At 44.9% G+C, this 25,527-nt stretch overlaps 1 protein-coding gene across 14 annotated transcripts in view; it reads right to left on the bottom strand.

Moving 5' to 3' along the window:
* LOC137527809 (methyl-CpG-binding domain protein 1-like) overlaps nt 1-25,527 on the bottom strand; it is a 117,985-nt gene that overhangs the window by 31,742 nt on the left and 60,716 nt on the right. For 5 of the 14 annotated variants that reach the window (XM_068248733.1, XM_068248726.1, XM_068248725.1 and 2 more), the window contains 8 exons: nt 24,235-24,378; nt 21,397-21,531; nt 17,237-17,284; nt 13,414-13,467; nt 11,133-11,183; nt 10,564-10,614; nt 8,272-8,325; nt 5,384-5,437 (listed from right to left, as the gene is read on the bottom strand). In XM_068248733.1, coding sequence (XP_068104834.1) covers nt 5,384-5,437; nt 8,272-8,325; nt 10,564-10,614; nt 11,133-11,183; nt 13,414-13,467; nt 17,237-17,284; nt 21,397-21,531; nt 24,235-24,378 — 591 coding nt within the window. The remainder of the gene's footprint in view (nt 1-5,383; nt 5,438-8,271; nt 8,326-10,563; nt 10,615-11,132; nt 11,184-13,413; nt 13,468-17,236; nt 17,285-21,396; nt 21,532-24,234; nt 24,379-25,527) is intronic. The other 9 variants (XM_068248732.1, XM_068248738.1, XM_068248735.1 and 6 more) reach the window with 7 other exon arrangements.

Raw genomic sequence — 25,527 nt, 5'->3', positions numbered from 1 at the left:
GGAGATCTGAGGGTCTCCTTATTAACCATTTCAGGACCACAGGCTTACACTCTCCCTCCCTCCCCCCCCCCCCCCCCCCATTCCCCCAGTGACCAGGCCATTTTTCACAGTACAGGGCTGAGCAGCTTTGTCAGCGTGCTGCACAGCTCTACAACTCCGCACACAACTGAATCTGACCTCCTTTTGTTGTCCTTAATAGGACACGCTTTAGGAGGTCTGATTGCTGCTACGATTTTTTTTTATTGAAAAAAACAGAGGCTTTTCCCTCCCTCCCCCGTCCTAAACTGGCTCTGGACGGCAATCCGTCCTCTTCCCCGCCTCTCATAGGCATCAGCCTATGAGAGGGCTTCATTCCCCAGCCGCTCTGAGAGACAGCCGAGTGTCCCCCGTACAGCACTGCAAGAGATCTCAGCGCTGTACAAACAAAGGGTTTTTTAGGGCCCGTTATCACAAGCGCGGAAACCGGGTGGAATCCGCAGAGTTTCCCAGCAGGAAAATTGCTCGGGGAAACTCTGCCATAGGAAACAATGGCGCTGCTAAACGAATCGCTTGCCTCAGCGATTCGGCCGACATTGCCATCAGTTTCTGTGCGAAAGGCTGCGAATCCCATAGCCGAGCATGGCAGGGCTTATGGGATTCGTCAGCGTTCCTGGAGACGAGGAAGTGCCGACGTGCATCTCCCAGTCGTGCGCGGCACTAGTGGAAACGGGCCCTAATTCCCCTTTTAGATAAAAACAGTCTGCTAGCCACGAAAGTGGCTAGAAGGCTCATTTCGGAGCTGAGCTCCGTGAACCGGCAGGGAACGATTGTGTGTGCGCAATCCCTGCTAAACTGCAGCTCCAGGACTTGCCACCAATCGGCGCTAGGCGGTCCTGGGGCTGCTGCCGCGTTCACACCCATTGGCGTGACGCGGTCGTTAGGTAGTTAACGGAGACCGTCAGCAGCGGGGACGATGTGCATTGGTTGGTTTAGACCTGCACTTTGCAGGTATAAGCCAACGCTCATTTCTGCAGAGAAACAGCAATTATATCGACCAAGCGAGTTCTTTTCTGCTCGGGGAAGGGGGTGTTAAATATGATAAAGTGATGCTCCCCTCGCCCAAATTAAGAACTTGGTGAGTTTAGCAATAGGATATGGCCCTCTGTCTTTGAAGTTATAAAACAAAACAGAAATAATGACCCTTTGAACTTTCCGGCAGAAAAACCTTATCTAAAGAGGAACTCCAGCCTAAACAAACATACTGTCATTAAGTTACATTAGTTATGTTAGTTAAAATAGATATATAACATATTCTCTTACCCACCCTGTTTTAAAAGAACAGACAAAGGTTTGTTTTCAGGAGGGCAGTCATCTTTTTGGTTGAAAGGAGGTGACAGGGCGCATGAGACAGTACCTGTCCTGTGTCCTGATCACCTCTCCCAGTTGCTAGGCAACGTGAATAACATAGGAAATCCCATCATGCTCTGCACAGCATCAGGGAAAAAAAAGCCCGGGCAGTTTTCTTTGATGGGGCGGAGCTTAGATAAAAATGCAGCTAAAAATGAGAAGTTCTGATGCTGTGAAACTGTTAGAGAAACACCGAGCCTTTTCAGTGCTGCTGAGTAGATTTTTAGTCCGGAGATTCACTTGAAGATGTCTCTCACTGTTTTTTGGCTGTTTAAGTGCTTCAGAAAACAGGACTGTGTACCATCCAGTGGGTCAAAAGAGCTCAGAGAAGCCATTTTGCACGGATAACTGAAGTTTCTTTTATTTTAACTTTTCCTAGGATACTCTTTTCTTTGCTGCTAATGTTCTATTTCTTGGCTCTACTACATGTACAATTCATTATCAAATACGTTTATTTTCGCTTCAGGTTTGCTTTAAGATGGTGTCAGGGGCTGCTGTACACACCCTAGCTTATTGCAGAGGCGGTTTGTATCAGCGTTGGAGGATGAGTACAATGTATAGGCCCAAGTAATTAGGGTTACTTTTGGTTTTCCTTTTTGTTGGATTATAGTACAGGTGGCCAGTAATGGCTCTCAGGTGAGATGCACAGAGGATCTTTACAAGCGATAGGCAGCTCACATGAAGCTTTGATATACATACAGGAAGCGTGAGAGAAGCATGGAAGAATTCTACAAGAAAGGAAAGTCAAAGAAAGGTGGAACAGGGTGACATGCAAGACAGAAAGTCAGCAGGCAAGCCAACATACTTAAAGCCCAAATCCAGACCAAGCCGCTCAATACTCTGACTACTCAGATATAACCCTCCTCTGTAAAGCAGGGCTTTTGCAGCTTAAAAAAATAACACAAAATGTCATTGTGGGGCAGCAAGCTCTGCGAGTATGTAAACAGGAGGTAAACTAATTAGGTTAATTTGTTCAGTATAGAATAAAATATCTAAGATCACTTCACAAAGGGAGGTAGCGGTGGACTTGCCTCCCCAAAGCAGACTCAAAATTGTCAGTTTTCAGTAGTAACATTTTATTCACAACTCTAAAATGCAATGAGTTTTGCGGGTCTATCCTAGCTTCATCAGGCTGAGGTGCTTTGCTGGCTCAGACCCACACAACAGTTGCTCCTGTCATAGCCTGATGAAGTGGAACTAGACCCGCGAAACAGGTTGCATTTTGTAGTTCTGTACAAAAGAGTTGCTCTACTGAAAGCTGACCATTTTGAGTCTGCTTACGGAGGCAACGCCATTGCTACCTCCCCTTTTAAACTGGTGGTTAGCGCTCTCGCCTTGCAGCGCTGGGTCCCTGGTTCGAATCCCAGCCTGGGCACTATCTGCAAGGAGTTAGTATGTTCTCCCCGTGCCTGTGTGGGTTTCCTCCGGGCGATCCGGTTTCCTCCCACATCCCAAAAACATACATATACAGTGGTGTGAAAAACTATTTGCCCCCTTCATGATTTCTTATACTTTTGCATGTTTGTCACACTTAAATGTTTCTACTCATCAAAAACCATTAACTATTAGTCAAAGATAACATAATTAAACACAAAATGCAGTTTTAAATGATGGTTTTTATTATTTAGTGAGAAAAAAAACCTCAAAACCTACATGGCCCTGTGTGAAAAAGAAATTGCCGCCTGAACCCAATAACTGGTTGGGCCACCCTTAGCAGCAATAACTGCAACCAAGCGTTTGCGATAACTTGCAACGAGTCTTTTACAGCACTCTGGAGGAATTTTAGCACACTCATCTTTGCAGAATTGTTGTAATTCAGCTTTATTTGAGGGTTTTCTGGCATGAACCGCCTTTTTAAGGTAATGTCACAACATCTCAATAGGATTCAGGTCAGGACTTTGACTAGGCCACTCCAAAGTATTCATTTTGTTTTTCTTCAGCCATTCAGAGGTGGATTTGCTGGTGTGTTTTGGGTCATTGTGCTGCTGCAGCACCTAAGATCGCTTTAGCTTGAGTTGACGAACAGATGGCCGGACATTCTCCTTCAGGATTTTTTGGTAGACAGTAGAATTCATGCTTCCATTTATCACAGCAAGCCTTCCAGGTCCTGAAGCAGCAAAACAACCCCAGACCATCACACTACCGCCACCATATTTTACTGTTGGTATGATGTTCTTTTGCTGAAATGCTGGGTTACTTCCCTACGCCAGATGTAACGGGACATGCACCTTCCAAAAAGTTCAACTTTTGTCTCGTAGGTCCACAAGGTATTTTCCCAAAAGTCTTGGCAATCATTGAGATTTTTTTTAGCAAAATTGAGACGAGCCTTAATGTTCTTTTTGCTTAAAAGTGGTTTGCGCCTTGGATATCTGCCATGCAGGCCGTTTTTGCCCAGTCTCTTTCTTATGGTTGAGTCCTGAACACTGACCTTAATTGAGGCAAGTGAGGCCTGCAGTTCTTTAGATGTTGTCCTGGGGTCTTTTGTGGCCTCTCGGATGAGTTTTCTCTGTGGTCTTGGGATAATTTTGGTCGGCCGGCCACTCCTAGGAAGGTTCATCACTGTTCCATGTTTTTGCCATTTGTGGATAATGGCTCTCACTGTGGTTCGCTGGAGTCCCAAAGCTTTAGAAATGGCTTTATAGCCTTTACCAGACTGATAGATCTCAATTACAGTACTTTTGTTCTCATTTGTTCCTGAATTTCTTTGGATCTTGGCATGATGTCTAGCTTTTGAGGTGCTTTTGGTCTACTTCTCTGTGTCAGATAGCTCCTATTTAAGTGATTTCTTGATTGAAACAGGTGTGGCAGTAATCAGGCCTGGGGGTGACTACAGATATTGAACTCAGGTGTGATAAACCAGTTAAGTTATTTTTTAACAAGGGGGCAATCACTTTTTCACACAGGGCCATGTATGTTTTGAGTTTTTTTTCTCCCTAAATAATAAAAACCATCATTTAAAACTGCATTTTGTGTGCAATTAGGTTATCTGTGACTAATAGTTAACGGTTTTTGATGAGCAGAAACATTTAAGTGTGACAAACATGCAAAAGAATAAGAAATCAGGAAGGGGGCAAATAGTTTTTCACACCACTGTAAGTTAATTGGCTTCCCCCTAAATTGGCCCCAGACTATGATACATACACTACTCGATACATACATAGATATAGGACTATGGTAGGGATTAGACTGTGAGCTCCTCTGAGTACATCGCTGCGTAATCTATCGGCACTATATAAATAACTGCACCCTGTATGTATTTAAACACACTAATTTGATCTCTTCAGCTGTTTTAGCTGCCTGCCACAGCTGAACAGCTCATTTGTAAACACAGGATGTTAACCCTATGTCTGCTTCCATAAAAGCAGGAAGTAGGCACACTGTAGATTTAATATCAGCTGTAAAAAAAATTAATGTTTTTCTTTAAAGTTTATTATACTGTTCCTTATCTTTTAGGGCAGAGAGGCTGGTGCAGGAGATCCTAACTAGGAAATTTCAAAGCAATCTACGGGAATGTATCGGACATCAGCTAATCACGAGACTGACACAAATTGAAATAAGTACTGCCCGAGACTATGAGTGTCGTCGTGCCAGGAGTGGGGCTTTAATAGAAGAAATAAGTGAAAATAAAATGTCTTGCAAGCTGAGAGTTCTACAAACAGGAAATACAGCAGGAAGAGATGTGCAGGAACTGCATGCCAAATGCGCAGGAGGTTCAGCAAATGGAAAAATGCAAAGCTAAAGTAATAACAGCAAAAACATCACAAGTAAAAGAAATAAAATAAATAAAATCAGTCACATAGCTCTACAAAATGCATGTCAGAAGAGAAGGGGGTGGTTAACGGTTAAGGCTTTGTAAGGAGGTGGTGCCGGGGGCCAGAGGATGCCTAATACCCCAAAAAGCAGCAAATCAGCCAGCAACAATCACACCCTCAAAACAGCGGCAGTTCAAGGCAGAGATAAAGACCCATGCGAGACGTCCCCAGCAATCGGCACTGACCTGCTGCCGCCTCTTCTCCCTCTTCCCCTTCACCTTGTGATAATAGGACTTTTTCTGAGATAGGGAAACAAAGAAAAACAGCAGAGATTGCACAAGCCGCAGAGAAGCAGGCGGACGTAACCTGGCAGATCCGCTGTGCAAGCATCGCAGAGGGGAAGAGGCTGGAGATCAGCTTTCCAATCCTGCCCTGGAGGGACACTGGCGGCTTGGAGGAGGAGGAATATGCTGTATAGATCTCAAGGAATATCACAGCTTCCTGTGCAAGGCACCACAACCCCAGCTACTGGCAATAAAAAAGGCATACTGATTTATTTGGTAGACAAGTAGTCCTCGGTTAGTGAACGAGATAGGGACTGTTGGTTCCAGGGCTGTGGAGTCGGTACAAGAATCATCTGACTCCGACTCCTCAGTTTATGAAACTGCTGACTCCGCCCCCTGCACAGTGCAAATCCGATTTGCGATTCCAATTTTCCATGGATGCTATCAAAACAAGAAACTGAATGCAGGAAAAACGCAGCATGCAGTACCAAATAAAAATCGCAAATTGGAATTGCATGTAAAATCATGTCAAAACTGCAAATCGGAATGGCATGTAGTGTGCAAGAGGCCTCCAGGTACCCAAAATTGCTCCGACTCCTTAGTCTAATTTTCACATAGGCTATGGATTTGGTTCAAAAATCATCCAACTCAGACTCCTTAGTTTACTGAAACCACTGACTCAGACTCCAGGTACCCAAAACTGCTCCAACGCCACAGCCCTGGTTGGTTTTTAACCTGAATCTATCAATACTCTGTGCCTTCTTTGTCAACTTCAACACCTCTATGCCCCCCTGAGCCTCCAGTGTCCCCACGAGTCACCTCTGTTCCCCCTTGCCTTCACGGTCCTCCTCTATGCCACATCACAGTGTCACCTCTGTCTCCTGTACCTCCTCTGTGCCCGCCGATACCTTCACTGCCCCCCCCCCACCCCACTGTATCACATATGTCCCCTGTACCTTCTCTATGCCCCTTACGTTTCACCTCTGTAAGCCCGTGCCATCGCTGTCCTACTCTAAGTCGGGTGTTTTTAAGTCAGGGACTACGTGTACTCCAATCTGCCTTGCCATGCTGGTAAACTCATGCCTGTCTGTACCAGCTTGCATGTTGCCGCAATGCATGTCCCGATTAGCAGGCCATCTGAACTGTGTGGCTGAGCAGATGCCCACCACTAGGCCCGCACAGCTAGAAATCAGGGGGGTGGGGTCCCTGAGAGAGAGGAATAAAGAGGAACTGTAACCCAGGACTGAACTTCATCCCAATTAGTAGCGTGTACCCCCTTTTCCCACGAGAAATCTTTACATTTTCTCAAATAAATTATGGGGGTGGGGGGGGGGAGGGGGCGGCGGGAGAGAATCTGTGTGGCTGATATTGATATTGTAGTGAAACCCCTCCCACAGTGTGATGTCATGGCCATGGACCTCACTGTTTCCTGTGTCGTACTGTAGGAGATGGCTGTTGCCAGCTGCCAAGCAAGCAGTATCTCCCTCTAACACACACACACAAATTATCTCACAACCTTATTTGGGCATTTAGTGCTGTCTGTGTTTTTTTTTTCCCTCATGCCTACCAGCAGTTAAGCTGATGACCTGCAGACTCACGGTGTATCAAAAAACATGAACCAATTACACAGCGAATATCAATTATTTCTTGATCTATCTTCACTTTTTTAACTTCTTCTCTTCGTTGCAATATCTTGTTTAAAACCCCCCACCATACTATCTATTGGTAAAGGTCCTCTTTAGCAGCAGGGGAATGCGGCGGACAAGAACTTAGGAACTCGGCTGGGCAGATTGGAACATACCAAATAAACTGGTATATCTTTTTTTTTTTTTTTTAACAACAATTGACTCTTTATTTTTCTATTTTCATTTGAACCAATCCAAAATCAGTCATCCGTCAGTGGGTGACAAAGTATGTGGGATTTGGACCAATTCGAAATTGCGCATAATGCTTTTTAATGGACACATTGGTTTGGCGTTTTTTTAACTGATTCTGGTGCCTTTAAAAAGCTGGTTCCTCGTCGTACAGAAACGCAATGCGCCTGTGAATCCCATAGACTTCTAGCAGGTGCTGGCAGACTATGGTGGGTGACGAGCACTAAATGGGAAGACTTGTCCACGGAAACCGCGGGCATTTTCTGCAGACAAGTGTGGCCACCACTTATCAGATGTAAAAATGACTTAAAGTTTAAATGTTTATTTGTTGACTGATGTCCTTTAACCATTGCTTTGCAGTGGCTTCGCTACAGACAGCCCCCTTCCTTAGTTAACACATTACAGCGTCACTATATGCACCTCCTCCGGAGGCAAGGGGGCAGCAATTTAACCCTTTAGCGGCCAATTTATTTAGAGGCTTGCAAGTGCTCGAGGCCAATTTATTTTAGCCCATTTGTTTATTTTTACTTGTTACATTTCCCTGCTTCTAATTAGTACTGCTGTAGTGCGTATGTATGGCCACTTGCCACTAGGGGGCAGTGTGAGACAATAACAGAGGACGACTTCTGCTTTCAGTTTCTATGTTTTCTGCTAGTAGAGAGAGATCAAAGCATTCCAAGAATTTACAGCACGAATTCTGCTGACTTAGGTCAAAAGCAGTGCACTTATCTCACACGAGATAACTGTATTGAAGCTGCTAATGGGCTAAATGTCAATTTTTTGCAGAGCTCAAGTACCTCGACCCATGGCCCTCAAGATCAAGGTTGGAAAGCTGTAATCTGGATAAACAGGCACTGACCCCAGAAACTGGAAGAGACACACACACACACACACTCAGACTTCTATAGGATTGAACAAGGAAGGAAAACACCTACTGGGAGCTACAGGGGGCAGGGACAGATTGATCTTACTAACCTTCTTCTTCACAGGAACCAAGCTGCCATCCTGCTCTGCTTTTTGTTTCCATTTCTGAAACAGAAATAAGACAGGAGTGAAATTGATCAAGCACTACACTACATAGGGACAAGTTCCCATTCATTCATCAAAGTCCCATGTGAATGATCCCCGGCGATCAATGAGATGCCACATCATTGACAGAAAGCAATGTGGCGACGTATTGCTTCCTGTTCAGCGTACTAATAGTACGCAACAGAAAGGAATGCATGAGGACATCTTGTGGCTAAATAGTAAAATTACACCTACGTACATTTATTTTTTTAATAAAAAGTCCCACATTTACATTTGGAGTTAAATGTTTCCCTCCCACACTCTCCCATAGTATCCAGTTTGGTGTTTTTTTTTTTCTAAAAAAAAGAAAACTAACATAAAAAAAAAGTTACCTTAGGGAGTGAACTTTTTTTTAAAGATGTATGTCAAGAGGGTATATTACTGTTTTTAAAATCATGGGCTTGTAAATAGTGATGGATGCAAAATTAAAAAAAAAATGCACTTACCGTATATACTCGCATATAAGCCGACCCGCATATAAGCCGACCCCCCAACTTTTCCCTGAAAAAACAGGGAAAAATGATTGACCCCCATATAAGCCGGGGGTAGGAAATGCTGGATTGGTGCAGCCCCCCAGTGTGTCCCAGTATAGCTAGTATAGTGCCCAGTATAGGTAGGTAGTGTCCAGTATAGCTAGTAAAGTGCCCAGTATTGCCAGTATAGTGCCCAGTATAGCCAGTATAGCGCCCAGTATGGGTAGGTAGTGCCTCAGTTTAGCTAGTATAGTGCCCAGTTTAGCTAGTATAGTGCCCCAGTATGGCTAGTAAAGTGCCCAGTTTAGTTAGTATAGTCCCAAGTTTAGCCAGTATAGTGCCCAGTTTAGCTAGTATAGTGCCCAGTTTAGCCAGTATAGTGCCCAGTTTAGCCAGTATAGTGCCCAGTTTAGCCAGTATAGTGCCCAGTTTAGCCAGTATAGTGCCCAGTTTAGCCAGTATAGTGCCCAGTTTAGCTAGTATAGTGCCCAGTTTAGCTAGTATAGTGCCCAGTTTAGCTAGTAAAGTGCCCAGTTTAGCCAGTATAGTGCCCAGTTTAGCTAGTAAAGTGCCCAGTTTAGCTAGTAAAGTGCCCAGTTTAGCCAGTATAGTGCCCAGTTTAGCTAGTATAGTGCCCAGTTTAGCCAGTATAGTGCCCAGTTTAGCCAGTATAGTGCCCAGTTTAGCTAGTATAGTGCCCAGTTTAGCCAGTATAGTGCCCAGTTTAGCCAGTATAGTGCCCAGTTTAGCCAGTATAGTGCCCAGTTTAGCTAGTATAGTGCCCAGTTTAGCCAGTATAGTGCCCAGTTTAGCCAGTATAGTGCCCAGTTTAGCCAGTATAGTGCCCAGTTTAGTGCCCAGCATAGGTAGGTAGTGCTCCGCCCCTCCGCCCCCCGCTGCTGCTATTACCTGTTTAGGAAGCGGCCGCTTCCTAATCCGCGTTCCTCTTCTTAAGTTTCTTCTCAGAGTATCACAGCAGCGCGCCCGGCGCTGCTGCTGTGACGATGTAGAGTGCAGGAAAGAGCGCGGCTCCCTATAGCGGCGATCTGTATCGCCGTTGCCAAGGGAACCGCTCTTTCCTGCCCCCTGCATCGTCACAGCAGCAGCGCCGGGCGCGCTGCTGTGATACTCTGAGAAGACACTTAAGAAGAGGAACGCGGATTAGGAAGCGGCCGCTGCCTAAACAGGTATTAGCAGCGGCGGCCGGGGGGGGAGCGGGGCGCGGACCACCCACCCACCCACCACTAGACCACCAGGGAAGACTCGCATACAAGCCGACCCCCCAACTTTTGACCCCCATTTTGGGGGTCAAAAATTCGGCTTGTATGCGAGTATATACGGTATTTCCAAATAAACTATTGGTGCCATACATTGTACTAGGGAAATATTTTAAACGTTGCAATAACCGGGACAGTAGAACGTTTTATTTTAAAACTACAATGGCTGAAAACTGAGAAATAATGATTTTTCCCAGTTTTTTTTCTTATTATTCCCATTAAAATGCAGTTAGAATAAAATAAGTCTTAGCAAAAAGTACTACCCAAAGAAAGCCTAATTGGTGAAAATAAAACAAGATCTAGATTGTTTCGTCGTGATAAGTAGTAAAGTTATAGGCAAATGAATGGAAGGAGCGCTATTGCTTTGGTTAAGGAGGAAAAACCCTTGGAGGTTAAGTGGTTAAGAAAGCCAACAGTTGTAAATAAACACACAAAGAAATCTCACTGACCTTCTTGGCAGGAAGTGAGCTTCCATGTTGTTCATATGTTTGCTTCCATTTCTAAGACAAATAAAACATAGTATAAAGTTAGGTCGGCACAGGCAGCATCTTTCCCTGCTATGTTACCTTCTGAAGGGAATCTAGTCCATGCTGCCATTCTCCCTTCGACACAGTGATGCATGGAAAGGGTTGCCAAGCATGTTAATTCAGCCTTTTATTGTCAAAGTTACATCACTTGAGCAACAATGAAGGCTCGTCTCCCCTCTTAACCTGAGCTGGTCCTGTTGCCTTTTGGAATGGGTGTGGCTGACACCCCCCTGCTTACCATTGTGGTCTGTGAAGGGGTGTGGTTAAACTGAAACGACTCATCTCCTCCGGTGAAATACACAGGGGTGAGGAAAAGCAGCGACTGGTGTGAGCGGAGGAATGGTTGCCCGACAACCTGGTAACCAGGAAATGTGGGAGGGAGCATATCTGTTGGTGGGATTGCACTGATCGTCAAGCAAGTCACATGACCCTCCCAAATAGGGAAACCAATGATCATCATGCACCCTGCAGTACTCAGCAATCTCACTGACCTTCTTAGCAGGAAGAGTGCTCCCATCTTGTTCATTTGTTTTCTTCCATTTCTATGACAAACAAAATAAAGTATTGGGATTGGGGTGGGCGGTCGGCAGTTGCTAAAGAAGAGCTCCACCCACATCAATTCAGCTCAGAAATGTATGCAATGCACCTGACACATGGCTATCGCTGGATGTACTTGTTTGAAAGGACTGTGTCCCATACATTTTGTGCGCACCGGATGCACTTCTAATTTACAGTCTATAGGTGGTCCATTTAAAGGATGTCCAAGGCAACGACCCCCCAAAAAAACTAGCTTTACTTACATGGGGCTTCTCCCAGCCCCTAGAGCTCACGTCTGTCCCTCGCCGCAGCTCTGGTTTTCTCTCTGGTCCCGCTGGCAGCCTCTGAAGTATTGGAGGCCATTCGGAGGCGGCCTGGTGTTGCGCTGATCCACCTTTTGCGCAATTTTCAAGCCTCTGAAGTATTGCCAACCATAGCGGGTCAGCGTCTACTGCCCATGCTCCCGCCCATGTGATCGGGAGTGTACTGCGCACGTGCAGAAGATGCTGACCCGCTAGGCTTGGCAATACTTCAGCGGCTGCCAGCGAGACCAGAGCTGAGACGAGGGACAGATGTGACCTCTAGGGGATAGAAGAAGCCCCAGGTAAGTAAACTAGTTTTTTTTTTTATCAGCCTGGATATCCTTTAAGGGCTCATTCACACTACGTGCTGTCCATAGACTTTCATGTTACCATTCACATTACAGCTGTGCGTTCCCATGCGTTATGATGTAACGCGCATAGGGATATTTTATCGCACGACGCACACGTTTCCTGATGGGTACGGCTGCCGACATCTGCGCTCTGGCGCACCACAATGTGGTATTCTGTGCGGTGGCCGTGCGATGGCATGGCGTTCATGTATGTGTTCTGTAGTGTGAATGAGCCCTAAATGTTCCACCACCAACTCCTCTGGAAGGGTGAAGTTTACTAGCCAACTAAATTTTAAGCGGATCTGTAATTAAAATAATGTAATACATAAGATTGCTTATTTTTACATTATTACCTTATAAATTATTTACTCAGTGTTTGCCCGTTTTCTCACCCTGGTTTAATCTTAACAACATGACTGTGTTAGGTCTGAAACCTTAACCAGTGATCTGAACTTGAAAGTTGGCAAGAAAAAAACAAGCAAACAAACTTTAGGTTTAAAGGGTACCTGTAACTTAAAAAAAAAAAAATGACTTACCTCAGAGGATGCCCAGAGGCTTCCCAGTCTCTACACGTTCCTCCTGTGCTGGGCTGGGACCCTCTGAACAGTCTGACATTGAAGAAGAGGATAGCTCACGGCCACACGCCCCTCCCACGTACGAGTCCAGCCGCACAGTACGACCCACGTCTGTGCAGTAGCACAGGGCTGCTTGTGCACAGCTCTCTTCTCTGTGCAGGCGCAAACCCAATCGCACCTGCGCAGTGTTGCCAGCTCACACATGGAGGGGAACATGGCTGCGAAGATGAAGAAGGTCCCGGGCAGCAGCAAAGAGGTTGCAGAGGATCAGGGGAGCCTCTAGAGCACCACCAATCCAAGTATGAATTTTTTTTTTTTTAAGTTACAGGTTTACTTGAGGGCCCATTTCCACTAGGGCCAAAACGTAGCGTTTCCCCACAGGTAAGTCACATGGGGAAACACTTCCCATTTTGAGAATGCCTTGCCGTTTAGGCCGCATGTTGTTGTGATTCTGGGCGGCATTTTCCTGCAGCACGCACCTGAATCCCTATAGCCATGCACAGCACAGTACTTGCATCACTCCCTCCCTCCCCCCCCACTTCGCACTGCGTTTCAGGTAAAAGCACTTTTCTAAGCACTTTTCAGGAGTGGTTTTGTAATTCACTCTCTGACGCAAGTCAGGAAGTGAACTCTTTGACCCGGAAAATAATATTTATAATGTATTTATCCTTAAAACCACAAAACGCAATCGCTGCTCAAAGCGATTTTGTGAGCGTTTGCTTTTTTCCTATGCCTTCCATTGAGAAAAAAAAAAATCACCACAAAAATGGTATAGGCACCGATTTGCTGAGCCCACAGCGCACAAACCGCACTGATATAAACTTTCTCATAGAGATTCATGGCACAAGCATTTTGTAGGCGCTTGAAAAAAGGCCCAAAACGCCCCAAGTGTGGTCGAGTCCCAAGTGTGAAGGAATAGAGTTGGACACTTCTATTCAGAAGGACGGTTTTACAGTAATCAGCAAAAACAAAACAAAAAACACCACAACACAAAGCTATTCCACCAACCTTCGGCTTGGAGGGAACACAGGTTCCATCTTGTTCTGACATTAGTTTCCATTTCTGTAATGGAGAAAAGAAAGTTAGGGGTAGTTTGAATTGGGTAAGCGGAATGGAAATTGCTAACACAGGTCCCTATACTACACTGTCATAATGCCCCTCTGCCTCTGAAATCAATGGCTAGTAGCCTCCTTCCCTTCCTCCTGCCCAGACTGAGCTCCCATAAGCCTTTGCTACAGTGCCAAGGCACTCTGAAAAAGCTGTGGGCGAGGTTTGTTTAGCTTATAGGGAATTCAAGTATTAAAACAAAACAAGTATTTGGCTTGAAGAATGCCCTATAAACTATATGAAAGGAACACAATTATGCAATGAGTAAAAGTTTATCTCGGATCCACTTTAAGGCTGTACAGTCTCATGTCCATACTGCAAATGTTTCTCTTGTTCATTTATGCTTATGCTGCCGCCAGCCACTGCAATACAACCTTAACAAAACATGCTTCAAAAAGGAAAACGTTACAGGGCGGTGCGGTAAATTTACCGCAACCCACTGCAGCCTAATGCTAATCAGCTCACGCTCCCCACGTTGCGGATACGCTGCGCCGGAAGTGCCCTGTCGCGCTTCAATACCTACGTTAGTGCACGGCTCCTGCGGCGATCTGTGTCGGGCAGGAAGTCATGTAAGTCTATGGTTGTGCGTGTACTTCCTGCTTGGCTGAATGTGAGACAGAATACTGCATAGTAACGCGGTATTCCCCAAAGGCCTAATTCTGGCGGAGTAGTGTGGCTGCCGCACCGCCAATTTGCAGTGTGAAACCAGCCTCAACCTGCTATAATCAGCAGTCCCGGGTTAATACAGGAAATACATGCCAACATGCATCCCGTTTAGCTACCTAAAAGGGGACATATACTTATTGAAGAAAGACTCTACAGTAAGAAGTGAGCATACAGGCATGCGTCCTTAACTGGCACAAGCCTCCCAGCACCCTCCATTCCAAAATTGGCTCCCCTGTCCCTAAAAATCTGTGCTTGAAATACTCGACTGACCACCCGTCGAATGACGAGAAGGAAGATACTTCATCTTTCCACACCCATTATACGCTTTACCCGCCCCTTTCAATTGCGCTCCCATGGCCCCTCCTCTTCTGTGCATGTCCCAGTTTAGAGCAAGCAGGACACTGCAGGACAAAGAGAAGATGTTGCATTGAATCTACAGGACGTATGTATTCGTAATAGGTTTTTTTTTTTTTGTTTTTTTTTTTACTTCAGCTGTGCTTGAACTGCAAATATCGAAAATATGCCCCCAGGTCCCCTAATTTGCAAAAATGATCTGGTTTTGCTGCCTAAAAAGCAAAATTACCAGCAGCTGCGGAACTCAGGTGGTCAGATCCATCTTTGTTCCATTTCAAAACCCAGTCCCCAAAAGACATCTGGTACTCGCAGTAATGCAATCCATGTTATACTGGAGCAAGGCCAACTATCAACCTCGCCACAGTCACAAGGAGGCTCTGGCAGTCGCCAGGGAGGCCCTGTTAGACACCAAAGAGGGTCTCTGCCAGTCGCCATGGAAGCTCTGTCAGTCGCCAAGGAGGTGTGGCTGGCTGAGAAAAACATCTGATTCAGTCCCGCCCCTGATGAAGTAGCCCATATGACTCGCTGGTTAGTTTAGCCCTGAAGTGAGAAAGACAGTAGGGGAAGGAAATCTGACTGGTGAGCAACTCGCCACCCATTTTGTTAATTTCATTTTTATTCAAAGGCAATTATAAAAACAAGGAAAAACTAGAGAAGCTTTGTGACAAATAAACGTTTATTCGTCCAAATAAAGTAGGTAGAGCCCTATAAAATTTTCCCCTGTAGCCACTATTAAAAAGTGACAGCAATTAGAAAAAGGCTTTGTTTAAAAAAAATCTCAGGGGAGCCAGGGGTTAACAGTTCCTCTCCCTGGTCCAATGTAGCAACTTCATGCTAATGACCCTTGGGCAAGTCAGATACTCCTGTAATCACTAGGTAGGCCAAATGACTGCCTTTCCCAAAGCAAGGATCTGGAGATATTGTTAGGCTCCAGGACAACCAACCATGCAGGGAGAGAAATGTCACACCTAAACTGCTTTTCCTGAGACTGAGGTATATTTCTGTCTCCATGAGAGGGGCTGGCTCATCTCAGGTTCCAAAGAGGTGTGTGATACCTGCCCTCACTCCCCCTTGCTAGAGTGAAGGGCTATAACTTAACTGGGCCCAGGTTGTCCAAAGGCCATTTGCTAAAATCTGATGTCGAGTTAACATCCACCGACAGTCAAATGGACACTGGCAAAATCACTTGGATTATTTCTTACCATGGCCTCTGGCCGCATGGCAATCGCCTTCTTGGACTTTCCACCAAAGACTTGCGATTGCCGCATGGACTACCAATAACTGTATATGAACTGTATTTTACGACATTCTGTTTCTCTTTCATTCCTACTTTCTATCAAACCAATCTGTTCTGCCGGACAGGTATATTTACCTGTGAGTTAAAGTATACTGTATGTAGTTTTAGAATCAAACTAACGATTTTATCGTTCGGTCTTGTGCCTGTTCTGGTCATCTGATTGTTGCTACAATGGATCTGCCTATCCGGAGAGTCATTTTACCGCATTGTTTTATTATTTTCTTATAAATTGTTGATTTGCTAGCTAGGTTGTAAATAACCGTCTCTTCCTTCTAGGATTAGGTAGTACTCAGATTTCCTGCGTGAAATCAATAACTTTAGTTTATTGATTGTACATACATACAATCGAGATTGCATCATATATGGACCCAGTAGCCTTTCTTTAACGTCACATTGCCCATAGTCTTCAAGCCTTCGGAAGTGACTATTCCCCGAACGGTGACTGGAGCATGTCCGACGTGATTGGGCTGGCTGCCATATTATGATAGCGTTGGGGTCTCTTCGCCCTATCAAATCGGAGAGTGGTGGCAGTGAAGTTACCAGATTTCCATTGCAAAAACGATATTTTTTTAGTTTACCGAATGTACATACAATCAGGATTGTACATGGACACCTCCAACCAATCTTAACCGTTTACTACGCACACGGTGAATCTTCCTCCAGAAGTCTCTAGTGCATGAGACCTGCATGGCAACAGTGGCCTAGTAATACGGGATTGGTGTGCGATTGTCACATTACATATTGTCAACAGCGTTGCGACCAATCTTTAGAGTCAGTCTGTTCACCGTATTTCCAACCATTGGAGGGGACTATTCCCTGAATGCTAACGGGAGCAGATTAGACGGGATTGGCACGCTGTCACATTACTACCAGCAACTGGTCTTTTAGCGTCTTTTAGACAGGTTCAGAGGTGCTGGATTGTCAAAAGCTTCCCGAATCTATCCAATTTGAGCTGAGCTTGTCTAGTAGAGTGGGAAAGTGTATTAGAACTGAACGAGGCGAGAGAAAAGCAACGACTTCTCTGGACAAGTTAAGGAGAAGCTTTCTGCTCACTGATGCTTTGGGAGGTTCCCCAGGCCTTTGCATGTGCGACAAAAAACGGGCAGCACTGCGGCACTTGGAAAATAAACATTAATTTACGCGACTCCCAGGATTCACTCACAGGTTCCTTATTCCGCATCACTTTAGCCTCATCTAACTGATTGCTTGTGCGAAGGCCCTGTCCTGCAAATCATCTCATTGGGTGGCTAAAACCCCTATCAAGCTCACCTATGTCGGTTTGGAGGTAAGAACAGATCAACAAAAGTGAGGAGGCCCAACTTTTACTTGAAGAAAAAAAAATATCTCTTTCTGTATAAAGCCCATTGACTAGCTTATGGTCTCATAGGTCACAAAACAATGTTTTACCTTCTTTGGGGCAAAAGTATTCTTTACTTTTGATTTCGTTCCCGGTTTCTGCAGGCACAAAACAAAAGCGTTAACAGTAATGTTGCGCAACAAGGAGATTCTGGGATATATTATACCGTGTTAGAAAGTATCTGGACCTTCCTTAACCTATTTATTTATCTTTATGAAGGCCTCATGAGAAAATACAGCGAGCAGTCTTACAGCACGTTATTTTCCAGCTTACCACAAGGTGGCACTGGTTGCTCAAGTTTCACTATCTGTTGGAATTCATGAAAAGTAAGAAATTTCCATGGCCGCTGAGAAGTGAAAGGGGGCGGGGCCAAAGCAGTGCATTTGATTGGGGGGGGGGGGGGGGGGGGGATTATTTTTTTTTCTACATGGGTACAGACTAATCAGCAAGCTCATGGCGAACCAGAACTCATTGGAGTGTGTAAGGGGCTACAATGGTCCAAAAAGCCCCCTCCGAGCCCTTCTTTCTACAGCTAGTCTGTGGTCCAATATGTCAAGCTGCTACCCCTCTCAGATAGAATATTGATTGGATTTTGATCAACTCCTACGCCTCAATGCATAGTCAGTCAGATTTTAACAGAAATCTCTGGAATTGCAGGCGTTGTACCGCCCGATGCAGTAAAGTAATGCAGCCATTGATCTCCCGCTGCTTCTTCTCGTACAGAAATTTTCCAATGTATCCAATCATACTATTGATGAATAAACTGCCCCAAACCGTCTGAAAGTGAAACGATCGGATGTGCTGTGGCAATAGATGAGTGGCAGTTTCCATCAAAGTTATCAAACTGGCTAGTAAAAATCAATAAGTGCATGGCAACTTTAAGTCATACTGCCTTTTTAGTGCCCCAAAAACATGTAAACCCTTTTTTCCCCCTAAAATAGGTCCCCATTTGTCCCTGTGTTTTTTGTTGCTTTTTCCCTTTTGACCTGGAAACTGCAGTACCAGCGAAATTGCAGGAAATTTTTTTTTAACTACTGTATCAAGCTTATCTCAGCATGGAAATAAATAAATATAGTACTCCTATCTCAGATAAGGACAATATGACCAGAAGGTAAGTGACTCCCTCCCTCTCTTTGAAGAGTTTACTCCGTGATGTAAGCCATGGCAGTAGGAAAGGAAAACAAACACTGAACTGGGTTGAAAAAAAAAAAAAGAAAGAAAAGAAAAGTGCAGAAGGGATGTCACTTTTGGCATAAGCAAAGCTGGTGGAGACATACCCTAAAAGACTGGCAGCTGTAATTGCAACAAAAGGTGGTTCTACAAAGTATTGACTCAGGGGGCTGAATAATTACGCACACCCCACTTTGCAGTTATTTATTTGTAAAAAATGTTTGGAATGATGTATGATTTCCGTTCCACTTCTCACGTGTACACCACTTCGTATTGTTCTATCACGCGGAATTCCAATAAAATTGATTCATGTTTGTGCCAGTAATGTGACAAAATGTGGAAAACTTCAAGGGGGCCGAATACTTTTGCAAACTACTGTATGTATATAAAGGAGTCTGCGGTAGTGAAAAATAGTGTAATAGTGGCAAACTCCACAGAGGACAAAAGCTGAAAATGGATGGGAAGTAAAGGAACACAAACCAAGCATGTATGTTCTCCCCGTGTCTGTGTGGGTTTCCTCCGGGCACTCTGGTTTCCTCCCACATCCCAAAAACATACAGAGAAGTTAATTGGCTTCCACCTAAAAACTGGCCCTAGATTACTATACATACACCACATGATACATACATAGACATATGACTATGGGACGGATTACATTGTGAGCCCCTCTGAGGGACAGGACAATACACTCTGTACAGCGCTGCGGAAGAGGTCAGCACTATATAAATACTAAATAATAATAAAAGGAGAAGCGCTTGTGCCTTTGTCAGAGAGGGAGAAAAGGGTTTGTTAACAGACTACGGTCTCAAAGACAAGACATTTTCTGCTGGCGGACTCAAAGCACCAGAGCTGCAGCCATCAGGGCATGCTCTATAGGCAGTAGCAGTGTTAGGGAGTCTTGCCCAAGGTCTCCTTACTGAATAAGTGCTGGCTTACTGAACAGGCAGAGCAGAGATTTGGTTTCTATTCAGCCACTAACAAGTCAAAGAGGAAACAAGGCCAATCCATACTATCCAGAGCAGCAACAAAGCTCTGGGAGGAAGAGGGGGGGGGGGGGGGGGAAGGATTATTGAAAGAGGAACTTTAACCCATGATTGAACTTCATCCCAATAAGTAGCTGATACCTCCTTTCCCATGAGAAATATCTACTTTTTTGAAACAGATCATCAGAGGGGTCTGTATGGCTGATATTGCGGTAAAACCCCTCCCACAGTGTGATGTCATGACCATGGTCTTGACAGTTTATGGTCTATGAACCTTGTTGCATAATGGGAAATAACAGCTTTTTCCACCTGCCAAGCAAGCAACATCTCCCTCTGTGCATAGATCTCTCAGTCAACCACCATTCCGCACAGATCGCCTGCCAGCAGTAAAGATGTCCCCACTAGTGATAAATCTCAGAATGTAAATCAAGGACAGGAAAGACATTGGGAAAACACTGACTACTCTATAAATGTTGAAAAAAAAAGCTTGCTTTGCTCAAAGCCTGCTGATAGCTGGAGCCCTGAAAAGCTGAACAGCCAATAGAAACTCTGTGGAGATAGGGGCGGAACCATTACTTCACACAGCAGCTTTTCATTGGTTTATCATTTCAGACAGATAAAGCCTGATACACATGCTAGATAACCACAGACTAAGACGATCATTTGTAGCTGTCTGAACCAGGAATGAAGTGTAGGAACAGCATCTTCACGATCTCATTAAATGGCTCGCCACAGTGGACCTCTATACAGCAAGCAAAGAACGAGATGGGCTGCCTTTTGTCCATGGAGCTCCGGGATGACAATTGGTCATTCTACATAAATGGTCAGGCTTCCCCTTACAACAGAACCGCAGGTATATTAGCCCAGCACCATGCAGACCATGGTTCATGTCAGTGCAGAGAAGTGGCAGGTGAAATATAAAAGTGGTATAGCACTCAGCATCTCTCCTCTTATGCCTGGTACACACCATGCAATTTCCTGTCAGATGGGTCGAATCAATATTTTTTTAATAGCGAAGGCTATAGGTATTCGAAGTTTATCAACCTATGCTGAGGAAGTGATTACATTGTCTTTTGTTTATGTTTCCTTATCAGCCGCAAGTCTTAAGGTGCGTACACACGCACTACAACGGGTCCGCCAGACCCTCCCACTGGGCGGTCTTTTAGCCGACAGTAGCGCGTGTGTACACGCTGTCGGCGGATCGTTCAGAAACAGCCTTATCAGTTCACCGACAGCGCGTACACACGCGCTACTGTCGGCTAAAAGACCGCCCAGAAGGAGGGTCCTGCGGACCCGTCGTTGCCTTTTGTAGTGTGTGTGTAAGCACCTACAAACATTTCATTTACCTCTGCTGCATCCTTCAAAGAAGCTAAAAAAAATGCTCCCAAGATACTTTTTAATATATAAACAATATATAAATACGGCTGCTATGCAATAAAATAAAATAGCAGCTTTCAGAGCAGATAAACTGTACTTTGGGAACTTGTAATTTGTAAATGGACAATAATACTTGTGCACACAAGTAAATATGAAAGTATGGGTAGTACAAAGTAGGAAAACACGTTTTTTTATTGAATGTTATGTGAGAGTTTCAGCCTGCTTTAAAGTATCCGGTATCCTGTAGGCCGTAAGCTCCCTCGCCGTCCTCCTGGACCGATCTGCTATGCTCTTGTAAAGTCTGCGATCCAGCTGGGTTGTGGGCAACTGCGCATGTGCGGTCCCAGCCGTGCACAGCCACAGATCGCGCAAGTGCAGTCTTGATGAACAGAATGCTACTGGCCACAAGAGTGTGATCTGGTGGTGCACTCGGCCAGGAACATGCAGCAGTCAGCAGGCGTTACAGGGCTGACATTGGCACAAGAGAGGACCAGGAGGATGGCGAGGAAGCTCACAGATTACAGGGGGCTGGAAGAAGCCCGAGGTGAGTATAAATCCTTTGCTTATCTCCTGTGCACTGTAGTGACCTGTAGTTAAACGTTACTCGGACATCATTCAGAAAAAAGCAAGAGGGTGGAGGCAAATTAGCAGCACACGTCTGACTTCAGCCAGATTCTCACCTTCTTGAAACATCTGCGTTTTAAACAACTTCTTGTGATATCCAGGTCTGGGCTCTCCTGCCGCTTTAAACATACTGTGCAGGTCTGGCAGTCCTCTGTGGCCGTACAGCCTACACACACCCCGCAGTCATCTGGCTGCGCATACAGAACACAAGAGACACTGGTTACTGATTAAAAAGGAAATATTTTCTACAGAGAACAACTACCTGAAAAGGACCCGTGGCGAAAAACAACTAAACACATGCTTCATATGAATCATCGGAGCATCCTAATTAAAGTGAACCTCCGGACTAAAAATGTACTTAGCAGATCTGAAAAGGCTTGGTGTTTCTTTAACAGTTTCACAGCATCAGAACTTTGTTTTTCTTACCAAAGCATAATTTTTAGCTGCATTTTTAGCTAAGCTCCACCCATCAAAGAAAAAAAGCCCGGGCTTTTTTTTTCCTGATGCTGTGCAGAGTATGATGGGATTTTCTATGTTGTTATTCACATTGCCTAGCAACTGGGAGAGGTGTTCAGGACACAGGACAGTTGGAACTGCGTCTCATGCTCCCTGTCACCTCCTTTCAACCAAAAAGATGGCTGCCATCATGAAATCAAACATTTGCCTGTTCTTTTAAAACAGGGTGGGTAAGAGATTATATTACCGATTTATTTTATTTAACATAACTAATGTAACTTAATGACAGTATGTTTGTTTATGCTGGAGTTCCTCTTTAAGCCCGTATAGCCTGCAGGGAAAACACATAGGTGCATTCTGTGTGTCACCCACTCTTCTTGGCCTTTCTTAGGACGGCAGTTGATCACCTGTCCAGATCTTATTTGATTGCAATTACTTTGTTAGGCTGGCTCCAGCAATGTACTACAAAACCCAATCCAGCAAAAGAGGAGGCGGAAGGATTCAAACTGAGGCCCACCCACCGGATATGAGGATCCAAACTGAGACCCGCCCACCGGAAAGGAGAACTGCTACTCTTCTTCCATATGGTACAAGTTGCGTAACTCGAGGGAGACTTCTCTATTCTTGCAGATATACTGTATTTATGTGAAATGCCACACAAAGTGGAAGCCACTGCATAAAATGCAATAATAAAAAAAAAAAACTCAGCTCTTTATTGTCCACAGAGTTATGTTCTCTATCTTTGGCCCAAAGGAATGTCATCTTTGTAAATAGCACATTTGTATCCAAGGACACAGTGGAGTGAATGGTGACAGCAGCAGTCATATGTGTCTCTCTGTAATTTCCTGGTCAGAGGCAGTTGCACAGCCCAGCTATCAGAACCATAAAACAGAAGTCCTCCTTTGTTTAATAAGCAAACAGAAGCTCAGCTCTTCTTCTCTTTACATCAAAGGGTGGAAGTGTATGTGTGTGGCACACTTCCTGTCAGTATAATCACATCCCAATTTTACCCATTTTAGATACAGTTTTAGGCTACATTTCCATTACAAGCATGTAAATTGCAAGTGAATTTTCAGATGCAAAATTATGCCGGTGAATGTATCGGGTTACGGCTGTGTATCCTAGAATACAAGCGAGATTGTCACGGCAGACTGTAACCTGAAATACACTATCTAATAAATAATACCAATAGCAAAGCAGTTTGTGGCACTGCTGTATGTAAGATGTCTTGGTTTCTGTAACAAATGATAACTCAGACCCCCCCCCCCCCCAAGATTTGTCAGCGTCTGCTCAGGATCCCTTTAAGTCCCATGTGATGTGACAGCAGGGACAGAAGCCACATGGCGATTGGCTGACTGCACAGCACTTGTGAACTGAATAACCATCACAACTGGGAGCAGGTAATGTATATCTCTCTGCTCCACTTTGCAGTCTACAGGACTGCTGCCCTTCCCCTTTCCACCACAGGGCTTTTTGTATGCAAGGTCACTCCATATAGAGAGCACGGTTCACTTTTGTAACATGCAGATTTGTTATTAGAAATATTTGTATTTTCAGTAAATACCATATTTTCCGGTATACAAGACTCTCCAGAATATAAGAGGCACCTAGATTAGAGGGTAAAAACCAAGGAAAAAAAACAAACATACTAAACCTGGTGTGTCCGTGTTCCAGGAGCGTCTTGTAGAGGTTTTCCCCCAATTATTGTGTCACCTTCTGTCCCGTTTGTCTACCGCTACCTCCTTGTGTTTCTGCTCCCCTGTATATAATTAGCAGTGTCAGCAGCATGGCTCACCTAATCCATGGATCCTGCGGCGATCGCAGACCTCTCCTTTCACGCACGGCTTGTGTTGTTGGCTTCTACTGATGACACGATCAGCAGAAGCCAACACTACAGGAGCTGCACAGGAAAGAAGAGGTCTGCGATCGCCGCGGGATCCAGGTGGATTAGGTGAGCCAGGCTGCTGACACTGCTATTTATACACGGGGGAGCGGAGACACATGGGGAACAATACAGGGAGTCCCCGACATTGCGACGGGTCAGCGGGTCATATCGGCAGGAGATCGTAAATTGGAGAGTCCCTGTATTATTATTATTATTATTATTATTAATTTATAAAGCACCAGCATATTCTGTGTATTTGGAATATAAGACAGGGAGTTTTCTATCTCCGTTTTTGAGGGACAAAAAGTGCGTCTTATCTGCCGAAAAAATACGGTACATGCCCAAATGTAATCATTTTTGTTCCAGGTGTTTCACTAGACTTTCCTCTACTTTTAGCACTTGAAAATCAGATTTCACAGCCCATTCAAAGGAAAATGCAGAAAGCGTTACAGGGTGCGCAAACTTTCAAGCATCGCTGGAAGAGCAAGAAGGAAAAGCAGGCTGGAGAAAAGAGGACCAGTCACACCTTATAAATCATCTATCAGACTAGTACCTTGGCAATACGTTTCCCGCAACGTCTCTTCATGCACTTCCAGGATTTCCCATAATCGGGGTTGTGCAAATGGAACTGACATATTGAACAATAACCACAGTCCTCTGTCAAAGTGCAGCCTGAGCATATACCACAGCCAGTAGTCTGGAAGTGGAGCAAAAGACAGTCATGCGATTTTAAACTTTGTATCATTTACGTCAAAGACTATAGAGGAACTCTACTGAAGATAACTTAATGACTAAAGTTGCTTATTTTTTAATATATCCATTACAAATCATGTGTTCAATGTTTGCTTACAAAATTAAATTGATCAGTAATGTCGGCATCTTTACTGCTGACAAAGTGAATCACTGTAGATGGTTTCATTATTTTCCCCCCTCTGTGGCGTACCGGTATATGGCTAGCCCTGCTCCTGCACAAGTTCCCGGCGGTATAAATACTATTCCCCCTCCACGTCCATGTGGATGGTGGGGAATGGTATAATTCGGCTTCCAGCTATTTCTGGAGGCCTAATTATAGTGTTTTAAAGAGAACCCGAGGTGTGTTTGAAGAATGTTATCTACATACAGAGGCTAGATCTGCCTATACAGCCCAGCCTCTGTTGCTATTCCAAACCCCCCTAATGTCCCCCTGCACTCTGCAATCAGACACAGATCACAGCCGCGCTGTGCGTACTGTGTTTACATCTGTAGTGTCAGTCTTGGCTGCTCCCCCGCCTCCTGCAGAGCTCCAGTCCCTGCCCCCCTCCCTTCCCTCTAATCAGCGGGGAGGGAAGGGAGGCAGGCGGGGACCGGAGTTCTGCAGGAGGTGGGGAGAGCAGCAGACTGACACTATAGAGAAAAACACAGCCCGCTGCGACACGCTGTGTGTCGACAGCAAGGTTGTAATTTATGAGGGATTGCAGAGTGCAAGGGGACCTTAGGGGGGTTTGGGATAGCGACAGAGGCTGAGCGGTATAGGGAGATCCAGCTTCTGTATGCAGATATTCTTCAAACCCACCTCGGGTTCTCTTTAAGAGCAACTTCAGCTCAGTCTTCTGACGGCACTGAAGTTACTCACAGCCATAATTCTTATTATGGTCTATGGTGGCGCCGTCTGCGCCCAAATCTCCTGCGCTGGTATTACAGCGCTCGCCTCTGTGAAGTGAGAACACCACATGATCTCCCAGAATGCTCTGGGGAGACATGACATCATGGCCTAAGCTTAGCATCACTGGGAGGGCCGGGATACATGTCAATTTATGAAAATATATAGATATAAGAAGTGTTTCTGACACTGAAACCAGCACAATTG

The sequence above is a fragment of the Hyperolius riggenbachi genome, chromosome 8 (assembly GCF_040937935.1).
Source record: "Hyperolius riggenbachi isolate aHypRig1 chromosome 8, aHypRig1.pri, whole genome shotgun sequence".
In the NCBI taxonomy this organism is placed as follows: Eukaryota; Metazoa; Chordata; class Amphibia; order Anura; family Hyperoliidae; genus Hyperolius; species Hyperolius riggenbachi.
The sequence above is the reverse complement of the archived record's forward strand: the minus strand, read 5'-3'. Positions and strand labels throughout refer to the sequence as shown.